General features: G+C 32.5%; 1 protein-coding gene across 1 annotated transcript; it reads left to right on the forward strand.

Moving 5' to 3' along the window:
• Positions 1-10,105: 10,105 nt before the first annotated feature.
• On the forward strand, positions 10,106-18,085 carry LOC114267237 (shaggy-related protein kinase alpha). Its single transcript, XM_028208262.2, has 13 exons — positions 10,106-10,352; positions 12,066-12,233; positions 12,334-12,426; positions 12,880-12,939; positions 13,043-13,315; positions 13,943-14,017; positions 16,055-16,111; positions 16,194-16,334; positions 16,466-16,516; positions 16,952-17,047; positions 17,136-17,219; positions 17,514-17,616; positions 17,707-18,085. Exons 2-13 carry the CDS (start codon positions 12,120-12,122, stop codon positions 17,787-17,789), a joined length of 1,230 nt encoding a protein of 409 aa, XP_028064063.1. The 5' UTR covers positions 10,106-10,352; positions 12,066-12,119; the 3' UTR covers positions 17,790-18,085.
• The last annotated feature ends 2,002 nt before the right edge of the window (positions 18,086-20,087 follow it).

Here is a 20,087-nt window from a genome sequence, read left to right on the forward strand (position 1 = left end):
TTAGAATGAGAATACGAATGTGAACTTTGGTTTTAGACATGGTTATGGGACATCATTCATTTACCCCTTTGTTTTGTTATTACTCATTGGGCCACCGCTTACTAGTTATTTATTATGTATGTAAATGAACAGGCTCGTGATCAGGCTTAATATGATGCCATGAGTATTTTTGTATTTGTCAGCCACCTTTTACGCCTCACGAGGAGGTTTCAGATCAAATCATGTTTTGTGGCTGAGTTAATATGGATGTGTAAGACTGTCCCTTTTGCTCCATGGATAAGTTTTCTTTTATATGTACAGGAAGTGACGTGTAAAAACTGTACCTATGACGTCACTCGTATGTTTATAAAAGTTAAGCTTATCAGACCCATGTATGTCTGCACAGCTCGATGGACTCTGTATATTTCTTTTATGTAATTATTTCTGCAGCCCCTAATTATAAGTCTAATTGTTAAGTGGCCTTCGGTAATCTAAGGATTACTAGCCGGTTATGACGCTAAACTTATAGGGGCGGGTTTGGGTCGTGACATCATGACAGCAAATATGTTATATTACCAACATATGCTACAGAGATTAAGAAGACAAATCTTGGTTATTTTGTACAGATCAATTATGTTAACCGACCCAAGCCAATATCAGAGGATGAACCTACACTAGATGAAGAGAGTACAACCAGTTCTAACCCAGTGTTTAAAAGAATATTCATTTCATTTGAGGCAATGAAAACAGGGTTTGTTAATGGATGTAGACCCTTCAGGGGTAGATGGTAAAGTGATAATTTTAGCAGTTGGTTTAGATGGGAATAATAGGTTGTTTCCACTAGTAGTAGGAGTAGTGAAGTGTGAATGTAAGAAGAGTTGGATATTTTTCCTACAACACTTGAGAACAATATTGAGTGATGCATTGTCCACTAGGCCTTAGACCATCATGTCTGATTGACAAAAAGGTTTTGACATAATTTTGAGTGAAATCTTACCTGAGGCTAGCCATGGAAGATGTTGTATGCATTGTTTAACAACTTCAGAGATAAATTTCCTAGAATGATCTTGAGGAAGAACTTTTGAAAGGTAGCAAGGGCTGGGAATCAAAGGGCATGTGATGAGGCTACGCAAGCCATTCAAGGTATCTTAGAGGAAGCATATGCATGGCTGCAAAAAGTTCCTACTTAAGCAAGGTCTAGGCATGCATTTGATGGTAGGATAAGAAATGATCATATCATAAATAACATAACAGAATCATTCAATAATTGGTTGGGGATTTCCAGAAGTAAACCAATTTTGACAATGTTAGAGACCATAAGATGTAAGTTAATGGGTAAGTTTTAAATGAGGTATCAAAAAATATTGTAATGGCAGTCCAATGTAACTTTGAACATTAAGAAGAAGCTTGATAAGACCTTGTATGAGTCCAGAAAGTGCAAAGTAGAGTATGCAGGAGAGCAAGAGTATGATATTACGGACCATGAGGGACTGAGACACATTGTGCATGTAGGTAGAATGAGTTGTTCATGTAAAGAGTGGGAGATTTTTGGGATTATACGCACATATGCTATAGCTGCTATCTCATACAACAGAATGAATGTGGAAAGCTTTGTGCATCCCTATTACTCAAAGCAAAAATATTTGATAGCCAATGGTGGGATTATACATCCAATATCAGATCCCACTATGTAGACACTGATAGATGAGGAGCCTTTGCAGCCACCACATCTGAAAAAATTGGTAGAAAGACCAAAGAATTCCAAGAAGAGGGCTGCTTATGAGCCTCTTGCAGGCACAAGTCAGGCCAAGAGGTCTTTCACTTTGAAATGCAATTGGTGCAAGGAATTTGGGCACAATAAGAGACATGTCAGAGAGGTCCAGTCAAGAGTGGCAGAGGAGGCAACATTTCATCTGGCAGAGGCATGGGTTCTTCATCTAACAAAGGAGGCAGATCTATTGGTAGAGGAGGTAGCATTTCATCTAGCAGATGAGGCACTTCATCTGAGAGAGGCAGAGGCAGAGAAAGCAGTTCATCTGTAAGCATATTTTCTTTTCTTTCCCTTTCCCTTTGTTTTTTATTTTTTATTTTTACTATTGTTATTATGGTACTAACTAATTTTGGTTTGCAACTCAGGATATTCCAAGTGAGAAAGACAGAGGAGGTACTTCATTTGGGAGAAACAAAGGCAGATGAAGCACTTTATCTATAATCATCTTTTGTTTTCTTTGCCTTTGTATTTTCTTTTCTGTTGTTATTATGGCACTAACTAATTTTGGTTTGCAACTAATTTTTGTTTGTAACTCAGGATATTCCAAGTGGGAGAGGCAGAGGATCATCTGGAATGTCTGGTTAGTGCTCTAAATTGTTTGGTTTGCAAGTTATGTGCTCTACATTATTTGGTTTGCAAGTTATGTACTCTAAATTGTTTGTTTTTTTTGGTTGGTTGTTTGTTATAGATAAATGGTGCACTTAGTGATGGTTTTTGGATACACATGTATGACAATGAAGAGGTACAGAATATATAGATAGTGCACAGTGATAATAGGATGATGCCCCCGCTTTTGTTTTTTTGTTGTAAGCATCTTGATCATACTTTTGTAACTATGATGTAGTGATAGATGATATGCATAGTGGTAAATTGTGAGATAGTGATTGCTTATTTTTAGGGGATGTAATGGCAACACTCTTATGAGATGTAAGTTTCAAGTAACTATGAATCACCAAATGTAACTATGAAGCATGGATATTTGAACTTGTTTATATATGTCTGAAGCACTCATAATTGAAACACAATTTGGGATTTGCCATGCTTTTTTTCCAAGGGAAAAGTAGTACAAGCTTGTTGTCTTACACTTACACTTACATATTTCACTACACAAAAACTAGCACAATACTAGGATATCCTTGCATTACATATCCATAGAACAAGCTTTACATATGATAAATAGGTTACTTCATAATGGCAACAAACAGGGCAAACAAACTTATCATTAAACTTATGATTATCAGTAGCTTTGTATATTCTTGGTTGTCTTCAACTACTTGCAGTCTTGTATGTTTATCCTTGAAATTGCCTTCAGGTATTGACCTTTGAATAGTATCAACAGTTTCATCAGTTGAGTTAACAGGTTTACACCAATCCCAGAATTTGAATTTTCTTTCTACACAAGCATAGTACAACTTTCCTTTGTTTTTGTTTCTTTCAGATTGTGTCACCTTGATTGTTGCCTTTTCACTACATAGACATGTTTTGCTTCTATATTTCAGTATGTTGCTTTCATTGTTTGATGATGCAATATCACTAAACCTGTACATGCATACAAAAAAAAGAATTTTTTTTTTACATGGTTCGCCCATAAATAACATATATAGAAGTAAGAGAGAAAGAGAGAGAGCCCACATGAAATCTTCATCCATGTCACGCAATGTTGTAGAGAGAAAGAGACTTTTGAGGGAAACTTAACAGGAGCTCTGGGAATTGGTGGGAAATAGTTAACAGGGGGTGTATTGTTTCATAATGGATGTCAAGGGTATTTTGGGCATTTGCTTATTTATGGAGGCTGATGTCACTGATTTTGTTACTTTATTAACATCAAGTTAACAGTAGAGGGGAATCTGCATATTATTTTCAAAAGCAGGGGAGGACAATGTTATTTTTTAAACTATAGGGGAGGTTCTTGTAATTAAGGTAAACCTCAGGGGAGGTCAATGTAATTTACCCATATTTATAAGGAAATTAATGTTTGAAATATTCAAAATGCTTCTCCAATTTATAGGAGTGGTTAATGTCTAACTCAATGAATGTGTGATACTTTGTAAGATAGATGTTTTATATTTTCAAAATCTTTTCAATTTTATAGGCAAATATAACTAAAATATCTATATCTGATATTTTAATAATATAAAAAATTACAAATTTCATTTAAGATTTTAAAATTCTCAAAAACAAATTTTGTTATAAAGTGTCTTTTGTTCGAGGTTAAGCTAGTTTAGATTTGTTGAAAGTTAACAATAAATTTTTATTTTTAATAACATTCAAATAAATCATGAATAATAACTTAGTAGTTTTAAGTTGATAGTATGGTTAGATATCATAGAAATTTTTAATTTGTATTTTTTTTTAATCTGTAAAAGTCAATTGTTGATAGTTAGATTAGTATTTATGAGAGTTAGCATCCTTATACTCTTGTAGAATGCGAAATGATTGCCTCTTAATTTAACAACCTCTTAGGAAGAGTTTAACTTATGATCTCATCTTTGGATTAAACCCTTAGAAAAGTTATGGTGGTCCAAAAAAAACAATTTAATTTGTATTATGGCATATAAATCAAGGAGAAAAGAGCTAAACAATATATATATATATATATATATATAAAAGGGTTAAACTTAAGATTTTGGAGAGAGTTGCAATAGAATAAACATTCTTTTATAAAAAAAAAATTAGTTGTACCACCTTAGATTTTGAAAAGTGAACAATGCTTAAATATTTTATTTTATTTTTTGAATTGCGTAAATTTTGCATGTTTAAAAGACTATAAAGATAAGAGGTTTTTTTTTTAAAAAAAAATAAATAAAAAATACGTGTTTGATTAATTCATCAATTTCAAATCTCACAAATAAATTTACAAATGGTCTATTTGGTAACGTTTACGTTTTCAGTTTATATTTACAAAAATTTTATAAACTGATTTTTGTTTATTTTTAGAAAAACATAAACTACAAACGCGTTTGGTAATTGACAAAATGTTTAAAAAATATAAAAAAGAGTGAGAAATGGCAAGTGGTGGTAAGTGGCGGTGGAAAACGGTGGTGGATAGCGGGTGGTGGGTGGGTGGGTGACGGTGGCAGGTGGTGGTGGTGGCAGGTAGGTGGCGGATGACGGGTGGTGGTGGCGGTGGGTGAGTGGGTAATGGTGGCGAGCGGTGGGTGATAGCAAGTGGGTGGTGGTGGTGGTGGGTGGTGATGGCAGGTGGGTAGCGAATGACAGGTGGTGATGGTGGGTGGGTGGGTGACGGTGGTGGGTGGTGGTGGTGGTGGGTGGGTGGGTGGGTGACGGTGGTGGGTGGTAGCGAGTTGGTAGTGGTGGTGGTGGCAGATGGGTGGTGGGTGGCTGGTGGTGGCGGATGGTGGACGGTGGTGGTAGGTGGGTGGTGAATGGTAGTGGCAGGTAGGTGGCGGGTGGTGGTAGCGAGCGGTCGATGGTAGTGACGGGTAGCGGGTGGATGACAGGTAGGTAGTAGGTGGTGGTGGTGGCGGCGGCGACGAGGGGTGGATGGTGGTGGCGAGTGGGTGGCAGGTGGGTGGTGGTGGTAGGTGGATGGTGAGCGGTGGTGGCAGGTGGTAGTGAGGGGTGGGTGGTGGTGGCGAAAGACGGTGGTAGAAAATAGTACCAGGTGGTGGTTAGTGTTGGGTGGTAAAAAAAAAAAAAAACTAAAAACTAAAAACTTAAAACTCAAAACGGAAACACATTTTTTGAATTTATATTTTTTAGTCAAATTTTGTAAACTGAAACCACTAATTTATAAATAAAAAATTTACTAAATAAGTTTTTATTTAAATTTTTAAAATTTTTATAAATATAAATAAAAAATTAAAAACGTAAATATTAAAAAGAAAAAAACGCCACCAAACTAATTCACTATGGGCACTCATTTATATTTAAAAGGGAGATGCTAGAGAGCTCTAAATCTAGAGCTCTAATTTGAGCTCTAGTGATGTGTCCAAGCAATAAAAAAAAAAAAAAAAAGGCAAGGCACAAACATCACATCAGAATGGGTCCCACATTCCCATTAGAGCTATTAGAGCTCCTATATTAGAGCTCTAAAGCATTTTTGATATTTAAAAAGGTCATTAAAAAAATTATTTTTTTTGTGAGAAAAAATGTTTGGGGAGTCTTTTCAAACTTGTACTTTTTGATGATAAGTTATTATATTTTCCTCATAGTATCATGGAATTATTACTATATGACCAAGGGTACCTCCGTTTGGAAAGTGGGTTAATTTTTTGACTTTTTAATTTTTTTAGCTATTTAACTCTGGGCTCAAAAACATGGTTTGAGAAGAACTTTTTGACTTTTTAGCTTTTTTGACTTTTTTTTTTAGAGAATAATGTAATGATTATGGATTGAATGTAATGTTTTGTCTGTTGTGGCTCAAATAGCCTATTCTGTCTTTTGTGACTCAAAGAGCCAAAAGAGCCCAAATGGGCTATTCCCAAACGACACCCAAAATCGTTTTTTAACAATTCAATTGACATTCTAAGAAAATTACTTTTAATGAATATGTTTATTTATTTATTTATTTTTATTTATAGTTAAACTAAGAAAAATGCTTGGGAGCACTAATTAGTGGATCCCGTCATTAATGATGTGATGTTTTGGTCTTGGAGTTGTGTTTTTTTTATTTATTTTTTATTTTTTTAATGCATTAGTGCTATTAGTGGTGATATTTTTAGTGGGATGAATAATTGTTGTTAAACTAAATAGACTTTTGACAACATATTTATTTATTTATTTTTATTTATAGTTAAACTAAATAGACTTTTGACATTTGACATTTTATAGCTAAAAAGTTGTTTGTTTAAAAATTGCCAAACATGACCTTAGTTAAGAAAATTCAAAATAGTTATATATTTTTTATAACACCTCAGTATGTATGTACATATATATATATATTTTTTATAACACCTCAGTATGTATGTATATATATATAGGGAAATGATTTGTAGCCCTAAAAACCTCACCCCTAATCCCCCTAATTTCCATTTCTGGCAACTGTTTCCTTTTTTTTTTTTTTTTTTTTACTTAATATGGAAATTAGGGGGATTAGGGGATGTTTTTTAGGGGATGTAGCATGACCCATATATATATATGATATACTCATTTGAGGAGTTAGTTAAAAGTCAATTTTGACTTTTCACATCACCTTTCATAATTTTTTATCCATTAAAAGACAAAAAAAATTAAATAATTAACTTTTAACTAACTTCTCAAAAGCATTCCTGTGAAAATTAGTTAAAAAACTGTCTAAAATAAGCTAATAGTGGATCTATAACCATTCCGTTTTCAATTTATATTTACAAAAATTTAAAAAATTGTCATAAAAATTTGTTTGATAATTTTTTTGGTTTATAAATGGTTGTCTCAGTTTATAAATTTGAGGAAAAAACGTAAACTCAAAAAATGAGTTTACATTTTCAGTTTTCAATATTTTTTTTTCAAATAATTTTTTTTTTCAAATATTTTTTTTCAATTAATTTTTTTCAATTAATTTTTCAATTAATTATTTTTTCAATTATTTTTTTTAATTAAATTTTTTTCAAATAATTTTTTTTCAATTAATCTTTTTTCCAATTAATTTTTTTCCCAATTACTTTTTTTTTTCAATTATAATGTGTGTGATCCCATTGTCATAAATAATAAAAATAAATATAAATATAAATATTTTAGGCCTGAAAAATATATTTTTTAGTTTATGTTTTTAAAATTTTTTAAACATTTTGTTCAAACCAAATGCGTTTATAATTTATGTTTTTCTAAAAATAAACAAAAACTAGTTTATAAAATTTTTGTAAACATAAATAAAAAATGTAAACGTTACCAAACGCTACCTAAAAGGTTAGTTCATTTGGCATATTAGTTTTTTTTTTTTTTTTTTTTGCTTTTTTAATGAAGTTCTAGGATTGTTTTGGATATGATTTATAAGTTAGTTTATTTTATTTATTTATTATGGACAAACATATAAAAAAAAATAGAGAGATGATATGACTTAAATAAACCAATAAATTATCTTATTTACATCTAGACTATATTTGTTAACAAGAAATTGGTATACGTAAATGACTAAAAGTTTTTTAATCAATAAATCAGTTAATAAGTGGGTGTTTAGGAAGTTGCTATTTTAGTAGTTATTTTAGTTTTTAACTATTTTAGTAGGTTAAAATTTTTGTGTTTGGAAAGGTGATTGGATTTTTTTATAATTGGATATGATATTTGTGAGAGAAAAAATTAAATGATTATAAATTTGATGTGATATTTTATTTTATTAATTATTTTAACATATTCTGTCTTTTTGTAAATTTTAGCCTAAATTAAGCTAAAATCCCACTTCCCAAAATATTGTGAAATTCATATTTTAAAGGAGGACAATGTGTTTATGTTAAAATTATAATATTAACTTATTTATTATTCACTCTAATTTATTTTTAATTGCATAGTGAACAAATTTTAGAAGTGGAAGGGGTAATATATTTTTCAAAGGTAAATTATACTTTCCTCCTTTTATGTTTGTTTTTTGTTTTTTTTTTTTTGACCTTATAATTTTTTTCTCACTTTGATTTTTCATGTTTCAATTTTTTCTCAATTTACTTAATTTTTTTTTCAAAATTAGATAAAAATGCTACGTTAATTGTCACATGACATAAAAATATCTTATTATATCAGAGTTTAAGTTTGTATTAAATGTATGCATTATAAGTAATAAAATATTTATATGTCATGTAACTGTCAATGTGCCATTTTTCTCTAATTTTAGACATAAATTAACTTTTGAAGTAAATTAAAAAAAACTTAAAATATAAAGAGTAGGAAAACGGCCGATTGTCAACAAAGACAAAGTGTAATTTAGCCTTTTTGTAATTAAATATCTATACTATTATATTAAGTGAAAGCTAAACTTAGTGTAGTATTTGCTTATTTTTCTTTATGCCACATGTCTCTCATTTTTTTACTTACAAAAAAATAAAATAAATAGACAGATAGGAAGAGTGGAACTCAAATTTTAATTTATTAAAAAAAATTCTTACCAGTTAAATAACCCATAATATATAATAAATTTTTTATTTTTACTTATTTGAATTGTCCAACCGCTATATACTTATTTATTTCAACGATCAAATAAATAGTTAAGGCAAATTATACCATTAGTTCTTATACTTTAACCCTTGTGTTTTGGTCCTATAATTTCAATTAGTTTGATTTTGATCATGAAATTTTTTTTAATTTTTTATTTTGTCTTAACTTTATTCAATTGATTTCAATTGTTAATATTTTTTTATGACAAATATGCACATAAACAACATCTATCATGCTTCTAATAAAAAATTATAAACTTGATCAATTTAATGACTTACACTCCATTTGTATGGAGAGATTTGGTAAAAAATAAAAAAATAAAAAATAAATGGTGAGAATGAAAAACTCTTTACTTGTTTGGATGGTTAAGTAGGTGAGAAATAATGAGAGATTGTGAGAAAAGGATTCTCATGAAATCTGTATTTTATTTCTCACTGAAAGTGATGGGAGTGAGAAAGGAATTGGATTTAATGAAAGTTTTCTAAAATACCAAAATTACCTTTATGAAAAAATATAACTTATTAATATGGGATGTTATTTTAGTAATAGTCATGATAGAGACCACTAATTTGGTGGCTCTAATCCACCACTAATGATGTGGAAAAGGACAAAAAAAAAAAGAAAAAAAAAAGACACAGGGTGGGATCCACTGCCACATCATTAGTGATAGCTCTAATTAGAGCTCTCACTCATTTTTCTTTTAGTAAAATGAAGTATAACACTTTCCAATTTTTACTCTTACTACTCTATCCAAATAAGATGGGTGAGAAATTACGTTTTATTTTATTTTATTTTATTTATCCAAGCATAATGATGAAAAATCATAATTATTTATTTTCTTTTTTCAGTTAAGTGACAAACCACAATCATATCTTTTTTTACTTTACCTCACGATAATCTCAATCAACTCTATGATCAATTTAAAAAAAAAAATCCTAACAAAATCAATCGAATCACATTGTCACAAAATTTAAAATTAAAAGTTAAAATTAAGTCAATTAGTGACAAAATGCAAGATTGCTGGTATAATTTGACCAAATATTTATTACTAGCTCATTTCTAAAAGCAAAAAAAAGAAAAAGGAAAAATAAAAGACAAAAAAATAGGAAAGTATGACCTTTTTTTTTGGCAATTAAGTTAAAGCCAGTTTATTGACTTTTTAATTTTTTTTTAATCATATCATATCTTTATTATTTTACATAATTTTAAAAAAAAAATTAAAAATTAATTTTTAATCTAGAATTTTTAAGCACCACGCAAAAGCATAAGAACAACAAAAGGCAACACTAGTTAAAAAAAAAAACAAAAGGCAACAGGAGTGGAAATAGATAAAAAAATAATAATTAAAATAAATAAAGCAGAAAAGCATCGCTCTTACCTCTCTCTCTCTCTCTCTCCATTCTATTAGGTTTCTCTCTCTTTTCTCTCTCTCTCTCTCTCTGGCCCATGTTTTCTCATCTACAGGGACAGATCGATCACCAATTTCTTCTGAGTCTCGTGGTGGGTTTTGATTCGATCGGTACGTTTCTTCTTCCTTTCCATTCTGTTATATGAAAGATCATTTCTGGGTTTCTATTTTTGGATCGGTTGGAAATGTAATTTAATGATTTGGGTCTGTAGATCGTTGATTGGGTTCTTTTGTGTCTTTTTTTTTTTTTTTGGATGTATTGATTTAAATTCCTGTTTTGGGTTTGTCAAGGTACTAGATCTTCCTTCGTGTTCTTAGATTTTTGTTGTTTTCATTCATTTGTTTTTTTATTGATTACTCAAGCTTGTGTATATTTGTGTATAATCGCTTACCATATATGTTCTCTCTCTTGTTTATTTTTTCTGGTTTGTTTATGATTTTTCCTTTTTTATTTTTAAAAAATGATTCCAAGATAGACCCTTTGGGAGTTTTTTTATTTTTTATTTTTAAAATTAATTTATTTTTTCTCTGTGTCCCTTGATGGTTGATTCCGTTTTTGATTGTTAAGATCAGCTGGAAATCCAAGAAAAAGATTTGGGGGTTCATTGAAAAAAGGTATTGGAAGGTAACCCTCTGATGGGTTACTAAAATTGTTGGTACTGACTTTTTAGATATATATCTAATTCTGTCCAATTTTTTTTGTTCTCTCCAAAATTTATGGTGAAACATGAAATTTGGGGAGATAAAAAAAAATATTGATATTGAGTTGGCTTGGAAAATGTGGTAGATATTTGATTTTGGTTTTGTTCCCAGAATTGATAGTCATAAGTCGGAGCTTTCTGTTCATGATCATCTTTGGCTTTCTTGGGTGTTTGTTTGTTAACTTGAGTGTGTAGGAAAGGTCGCTGATTTTGTTGTGAATAGATGGTTGTGCTTGATCTTGACACAGGTTCTACTAGTTGGGCTCTAAGAAGCACGAGCACAAGCACAAGCACACTTAAAATTTTAAAATATGTAGGGCACAACATGGATGATATATGCAAAATGTATATCAATTTATAAAATTATTGTTATGTCAAATATAAGGATCAATAATTATTATATCATGTATATGAATATTTAAGTATAAATTTACATTGTTTTTGTTTTATTATTGTATTCCAAGATCTTTTATTTCATGTGTGTTCAAGTGTTTGGAAGTGTTCAATAAGAGTCGTGTGTTAGTGTTGGACACGGCGTGTTAGCTTCTTAGGAGTCTATGTGCTTCTTAGGTTGGGCCGATAGGTTCCCCGGGGGGGGGGGGGGGGGGGGGTTGTGCAATATTGTGGATAGCGTTACATGGGTTGTTGTGCAAGTTTGTTGGGCCCTGCTAGTGGCATAATACATTTAATTTATTACCTTTCCTTTATGTTAATTTTGTTTTTATCAATAAATTTAAAAGCCTCATTAGCTAGTGCACAATTTGGAACAACCCTTACCCTAGACGCTCCTATTTTGCTTGGTTTGTGATGCTTTGTTATAAAAAATAAATGGTGTTTTAACATTTATTTGATTGTGTTACCGGTGGTATTATTGTGGCCTCATGAGTGTAAATGTGGCCCTTTCACATGGCAGGATATACCGCTTGGGTTGTTTGTTATTTGAACTTTAGTTTTTAGTTTCCTCTATATGTTCCACTGATAATTTCATTTAATTTAATTCATTTAGATTGCAAAACTCAAACTTAATATTGTATTTATTGGAGAGGTCAAAGATAGAAAATATGTGGGCTATGTAAAACTTAGTTTCTGATTTGAATATATTGATATTGTGTTGATTTAACAGGTTAATGATTTGTTTATTGAGGTAAAACATTGAGTGGGGCATCTGTTTTAGTTAATGGCTTCAGTGGGTGTAGCACCGATTTCTGGTTTGAGAGAACCAAGTGGCCATACTGTTGGTGTTGATAGGTTGCCTGAGGAGATGAATGACATGAAAATTAGGGATGATAAGGTACACCTGCTGATTTAATATCTGTTTTTGTTTTTGTTTTTGTTTTTTTTGCTCTTTGATTATTTGGCACCATTTAACTTTGGCTATTTTGTTTTTCTAGGAAGTGGAGGCCACAGTTGTTGATGGAAATGGGACAGAGACGGGTCATATAATTGTGACAACTATAGGTGGTCGAAATGGACAGCCAAAGCAGGTATTCTGCAGTAGCTGGATATTTATTTATTTTTTCATTACTATGATGAAGATCTGATAACAAATGCACGAGGTTAGTTTTGGTGCTATTCGTGCACTTATTATCATTCTGTCTTTCAGTGTTAGTTATTTCTCAGTGTCTATTCAGACATTAACACGAGGAACAGGAACCCATTTGTTGGAAGTGTTTTTTGTCCTTCTATTTTCTTTTTATATACTATTATAGTTCTGCTTTCGCATGAAAGAAATGTATTTGATTATGTAATAAATTAATTGATTGAATTATCTGTCTTGTATTCATTGGGTTGTGGTAGACACATGGCCGCTGCCACTTGGGGTGTGCTTATGGTTGTGTAGTTTCAATATGTTACGCTCATGAAAATTATTATTCTATCTTTATGTCATTATTTCACTTGGTTTAGTTTAAGTGAGTTCAGCTGTTAATTATTTTCAGACAATTAGCTACATGGCTGAGCGTGCAGTTGGACATGGGTCATTTGGGGTTGTGTTTCAGGTAAGGCTGCATACTGTTTTAACTTGGAAATTGTTGCAATAATTTTTATTTATTTATTTTTCCTGATGAACAAATATTTACATGGTAATCTTTGTTTATTCAGGCGAAGTGCTTAGAGACTGGTGAAACTGTTGCTATAAAAAAGGTTCTTCAAGACAAGAGATACAAGAACAGGGAGTTGCAAACCATGCGTCTTCTTGACCATCCAAATGTTGTGGCTTTGAAGCATTGTTTCTTTTCTACAACTGAGAAGGATGAACTTTATCTTAATCTGGTACTTGAGTATGTTCCTGAGACCGTTCATCGTGTGATTAAACACTACAATAAGTTGAACCAACGTATGCCGCTGATATATGTAAAGCTGTATACATATCAGGTGTGGTGTTAGCTCCTTTTCACTTAATGATGTGGCTCTGTGGTGTTTCTTTGTCTTGCTTATATGGACTGCATTTTTTTTTAGTCTTGCAAGCTCATATATATGCAGAATTGACACCTTTCTACATCTTTCTGATGCTTATGTTCACATCTCTTGACTTTACAAGTGATGCAAACATGTTTTTACAGTTCAAATAATGCTAACACTCTTTTACATAATGTCAATTCACCTAGCAAACTGGAAGAAGGAAATGACGTGAACAATGATATTGACATCAAGAAATATTATTTGTGTTGTCTTGACTATTTTTTTATTGGGTATTGGAAGAGAATTTTGATTTACTCTTATGACTTTTAGTATCATTTCTTTATTTATTTTTCATTTTCTTTTATTTTTTTAAAAAATGTGTGTGCTTTTGGTTTCTTCATGCTTTACCAACCGGCACAGTTCCTTGGTCTTCCTCCTTTCTATATCTCTCTCTCTCTCTAAAAAAATTTCGTGGCTGATTATAGTAAATGTCATCTCAATGTTCTTGCTGGGTGGTCTTACATTTTTTTTTTTCGTTGAAAAAAGTTGTTTTTAAATTTAATCTTGTAGAGACTATAATATGTTGATGATATATGGCAGATCTTCAGGGCTTTGTCTTATATTCATCGCAGCATTGGAGTTTGTCACCGGGACATCAAGCCTCAAAATCTTTTGGTATGTGAACATGTTTGTCTATTTGCTTTGCTTTTGTCTGATTTGATTACTTACTGTAGTGTAATCAAGCTTTAGTGTTGTCTAATTCCACTTAAGCAACCTCCTGGCTCTGCAGGAGTCTGTTGGACTTTAATTAAGGCTGATGGATTGGGTATCTTGGCACCATCTCTGTCAGTCTTCTCGCCTCTAGGTTTGCAGTTTAGGTACTTTGTTCCGAGTGATTTGAAACTTTGAGATTGCAAGTAACAGACAAAGTACACTTTATTTATTTCAGTTTGTTGTTCACAACTTGGTGTAAGAAAGGAAGGAGAAGATAAAACCCAAACAGTTTTTAAGATTCAAGAATTAAGGCGCCCCGCCCCGCCCCGCCCCATTGTCTTAAATATTCAACATCCTATGTGGTTGGTTTAGTTGGTGATGATTGTGATTTGTGGTGAATGTTTTGGTCAATACCATCGCAAATTTATGTTTGGCATGAGCTGAGAAGTCAAAAACAGAAATGTTCTGTAAGGGGAAAATAATATGAAAGGACCTTAGAGTTTGTGAAAGATCGAGAGCTCAGTGTAGATGAGAGATAATTTAATGGTTTTGCATTGATTAATTTTTAGTTGCAACTTGTGCCTCTATAAGAATACTAGTTTTCATTCATCAATTGGTTAAACTCATGAAGGAAACACCTTTTGATATGGAAGACCATCCATTTGATTTACGTTAGCATGCCTCTAGTGCTACATTTGTAGAGGGGTGGACTATATTCCTTTTCTGTCTTGTCCACTGGAATATTGTGTTCCAGGGATTATCAATAATAGGAATTTTGACAATTGTATTCCACATGAAAATTACATGGATTTCCTTATAATGCAATAGGAGTGGATTGATCTATAAATCAGCAGTAATATTCCTAAGAGGATGTATAGCTTGTCATAGTTTAATGTTCAAGGTTTAAATGGGGCTGACATATGATGTAGATCTGGAATTTCATCTGCTGGGAGTGCTGGTAGCAGTAAAAATTAAGGTAGCGTTTGGTAGAGTTTTAGAATTATGATTTGAGAATAGAGTTGTATTTTGAGTTTGTGAGTTTTGAAATTATGATTTGAAAAAAGAAAAGTTATTTGGTTATGAGTTTTGAAAAGAGTTTTCAAAACTTAATTAAAAAACTTATGACTCATAACCAAACACACAACTCAAAATTCTATTAAAATTTTTATTCAAAACTCATAATTAAATTCTTTTTAAAATTCAATTCAAAAAATAATTTGTCATTTTGGTCTAAAAAATAATTTCTATATTTAAAAAATATCAAATATATATATATATTTTTCCAAATAACAGGTTGCAATTGGCAATGGAAAAAAAAAAAAAAAAAAGTACTGCTCCGGTCAACTAGCCGGACGACCTAGATGTCCAGGCGGACGACGGGGTAGACCAAAAATTCCAAAATTGTTTGTTTACCAAACATGCTTTCAAATGTATTTTGAAATTGATTTGGAATCATGATTTGAAAACTCAAACCAAACATAGCATTAGAATGTAATGGTGGAATTAATTTTAGAAAACTCTACCAAACACAATCTTACTGTTTTGGTTGGTTTACTTACTTTGTAGTTCAGGTTGTGCTATCCTTATTTTTAAGAACATGCAAACAAAAGGAGGAGCCAAAAACAAATAAAAAATAAAAAAAGTGCTAACCTGAAAAAAAATTATTGAAATTGTGAAAAAAGCAGTTTCATTTTCCTTTTGAAGGCATAATTTTTTCCCCCTTTCCTTCTCAAGTGATCTTCAGAACAAACCCAAGACATTTTTTGGTATGCAGCTGCATTTGTTGCACTCACTGGTGTTCTAGATAGGCATTTTTAATCCTTTGTTAAATTTCTCGCGACAAATTTCAAATTATCCTGTTCATTTTCTGTCGAGACTGTTGTCTTATGTGTTCATCGATGAATTTTGAAATCTCACCTCCAGTGCCCTTTCTTATATACTATTTTCCCACCACCTCATTAACTCTTTTGTTAATAAGAACTTGATATTTTTGTGCAGGTGAATCCTCATACCCACCAACTTAAACTATGTGATTTTGGAAGTGCTAAAGTTTTGGTATGTTCTTTTATGTCTTTTCATTTTTTTTTCTCCATTAGTTGTGTTTTGGTTGAAATGCTTGATTCCTTATTTTTGGCAGGTAAAAGGAGAGCCCAATATCTCTTACATCTGCTCTAGGTATTATAGAGCACCTGAGCTTATATTTGGAGCGACGGAGTACACTACTGCTATTGATGTCTGGTCTGCTGGTTGTGTTCTTGCTGAGCTACTTCTTGGACAGGTACATAGTTTGTCCTACAAGGTCCTATAAGCTTCAGTATATCTAAATTATATGGTATGCCTGATGGGCAAATTGAAAAGCAAAATCTTTATGACATAACTTGTTTTATTTTTATTCTTTTGTCGATTCAGCCTTTGTTTCCTGGTGAGAGTGGGGTTGACCAGCTTGTTGAGATTATCAAGGTAATCTCTCTGTGCATTTGTATTTGCTAAAATTGCCTTTTTGGGAAGAACATTTTTCCTTCATAAACTTGGCATCTGTGTTGCTAATCGGCATTGGCATGTGTTAAAACAGATTATATATTTCTAAGGGGTGGGATCAGATTTGTCAGAATATATAAATGAATGAAGCAGAGTATGTTATGTAATGCCATTTATTGGTATTGAATGGATGACCTGAAATAAATTCGTGAATGTCGTGATCACGTGTTTGCGTCGATGTTGTCCCATACAATTCTTCTTTTGGTGGCTTGAGAAATGATGTGTTTTGTCATTTTCTTATCACTCTCTGTCAATTTTATATGTCTGGCCTGTTTCTTTTGTTCTGATATGAGACATTAAGGCATTTTTCATTTGTTTTTATAAAAAAAGTCTCAAAATTTATGCAATTGTTTATAGGTTTTGGGTACTCCAACAAGGGAGGAAATTAAATGCATGAATCCTAACTATACAGAGTTTAAATTCCCACAAATCAAAGCTCATCCATGGCACAAGGTACTAGGAGCTAAAAGACGTTATCTTTGTTGTTACCATTCTCACTCTACAATATGATATTAAACATTTGTTTCCTTTCGGTTATCAGATATTCCATAAACGCATGCCTCCAGAAGCTGTTGACCTGGTTTCAAGACTGCTGCAATACTCTCCTAACCTGCGTTGCTCAGCCGTGAGTAATTAGTGTCTTTTTTTTCGTTTTCTTTTTAATCGTTCCCTTTTCCCCAGTAAGTTGTCCTAATTAGAGGTTTTAATTGTTCTGTGGTTTCTCTTTTGCATTTGAATGTTACGGGTTTGCTCAGTTGAAACGCAGTTAACATGCACATTTCTTGATATTGTTTGTGCTATGTTTGTTAGGATGATAACACTAGAAAAAATTACTTCTGTGTTTCAGTTGCTTTCCTGTGAATTTTCCCTTCCTGCTGCTTTTGTACTAATAATGTGATTTGTTTACTTCCAATACAAGTTGGATGCCTTGACCCACTCATTCTTTGAAGAGCTTCGTGATCCAAACACTCGCCTACCTAATGGACGTTTTCTTCCCCCGCTATTCAACTTTAAGCCTCATGGTACAAAAAACCATTTGAAAGCAATTTTTTCTCGGTTTAGCTTTGTTTTCTATGTTAATTTTTTGATTGTTCAAATTATTGGTGATCCAGAGTTGAAGGGGGTGCCGGTGGAAGTTTTGGTGAAATTGATTCCAGAGCATGCTCGGAAGCAGTGTCCTTTCCTTGGGTTGTAATATTACGAAGAATGTGACAAACAGACGAAGTGTTCTTCTGTATGGAAGCTATGTTTCTTCCCTCTCATCTATGCTTAATTGTTCTCGTTTCGTGTTTTTCTCTTTGTATTTGCCTTGTTCTTAAAAGCAGACCTAGGAAATGCTGCTACTCAACCATGCCCAAACCTCAATGGGTTATCTTGATTACCCTGTTTCTGTTTCATTGAAAGATTGTAACATTAAATGGATAAAGATAAACATCTATTTTAATCTGTTTGATAGTTTGGGATTTCAGTGTAATTTAAGAGAGTTCTGCAGTTGAAGGTCTCGGTAGCTCTCATTTATTCTTGGCCTCTGATTTAACTAACCATGTTTTTTGACTTTTCAGAATTTAGTTATAGCCTTGTAGGGTTTTGAAGAAACGGTGGTCCGCCTTTAGTGCAGTGCTTGTGCAAGCGAGAGTGGGGTTCAGAATGAGGCAAGAAAAATGTTGGCGAGGGAGGATCTGAAAGAGAGGCCAGAAAACAATGTTATGGTTTGAGATCAAAAGCTCGTGTTACCGTATCAAAAACTGCAGAAGGAAGTCCTGTTTCTTTTGTGTGCACATCTCGAACCTTTATCTCCATGTTTCTTCGTGCTTGAATAACCTTGTTTTGAAGAATTGCATCTAGATAGATTACTGTAGGGTTTGGCAGTTTTTTTTTTTTTTTTTTTTTTCCGCGGGGGGGTGTTGTTTCTTTTTTAACTTTATAGGTATGTAGTCCGTGGGGGTGGGGGTAAAAATGTCTTTTACAAATTTGCTAAAAAAAGGTTGCCTTGTTATAGTTTAGTCTTTCCCAAACAAGTTTTTATGTTTTGGCTTTTTTAGCCTAAAAAAAAAGTTGCATATTTGGGAGATCTCAAACTGAGTCTGAATAGAAATTAGAGCTGAATGAGCATATCGTGTTGTTTCTGTACATTAGGCAAGAGGAGGCTGTTCTGATGTCTTGTGAAGCATGAAAAGAAAAAAAAGTACATGTTGCGTATTTCTTCCCGTATATGGCAATTCTGCCAAGATCTCTTGAACTTGCTCGAATTGCATTTTTTTGAGAAATGTATCGGGGAATTGGATTTGGGCAGACAATGTAGTTCTGAAGCGGGTATAGGATGATGCAATTGTGGAAATGAATATGGAAGCTTGGCACTTGCTGGCCTTGGGCCAAGCCATAGTCAACTGGTTGGTGCATGGTTCTTTTTACCAGACTGGAATCCGTATTATTTTAAATAATGATGTTGTGCTTGTCTATAATTGCTTTTAATTCAGTTGATGCACGCCAGAGGAACCAGTTCCGTAATATTAAGAGCCCTCTTAAAAAATGCTTTTTTAGTTCTAAATGGATTGTTTTGTTGATTAGATTTTTTTATCACTAGACCAAAAAATATAGTCAAATAGTAAGGCACATGTAAATAAATACACATGAATTCATATCTACATCTGATGATAAATAAAATCAGAGTAGAAATTCGTTCATTTAAAAACTTTCGGCGTGCAATTCGGAGATGAAATTTGTAGCTATCATGGACTTTCCACACCCAGCTGCTCGATTGTTGATTTCATTAGATGTATTGATGATGACATTAGATCTCTAGATATTGTAAGGCAGCGTTTTAGTTTATTTGAATGAAATAATTATTTCACCAGAGTACCTGTTCTTCTGTTTGGTTATTAAAGAAATAATGAAAATGTTTTGTAATTGGAATTATCATTCATTATTATAAGAGAATGATAATTTTATAGGAGAGCGACTATTTTATTCTATTCTATCTCATTTTAGTAAACCAAATAGAGTACTAGTGGTAATGTGGACAAACCTTTTTATGCATAAACTTGTATGAGGTTTTCAAAGGCTTTTGCGAGTGGAAGAATTGTGCCATAATAGCGAAGCGGACAACATAAAGGGAGTCAACTTGGAGTCAACTTGTTCGATGTAGGCTTGCTTCTTTTGATAGGATTCTTTCTTTGATAATTCTAACGTTGTGTTTGATTGGGAAATTTGGGGGGAGATTTTCTTTTCCACCTTTTTATGCATATGAGGCTTTCAAAGGCTTTTGCGAGCGGAAGAATTGTGCCATAATAGCGAAGCGAACAACATAAAGGGAGTCAACTTGGAGTCAAGTTGTTCGATGTAGGCTTGCTTCTCTTGATAGGATTCTTTCTTTGATAATTCTAACGCTGTGTTTAATTGGGGGATTTGGAGAGAGATTTGAAAAGGAAAAGGGAAAAGAGAAAATGATATATTTTATTTAAATTTTACCTACTTTTTTTATTTTTCTTTTTAA

The sequence above is a fragment of the Camellia sinensis genome, chromosome 2 (assembly GCF_055761805.1).
Source record: "Camellia sinensis isolate YWXY chromosome 2, ASM5576180v1, whole genome shotgun sequence".
Lineage (NCBI taxonomy): Eukaryota > Viridiplantae > Streptophyta > Magnoliopsida > Ericales > Theaceae > Camellia > Camellia sinensis.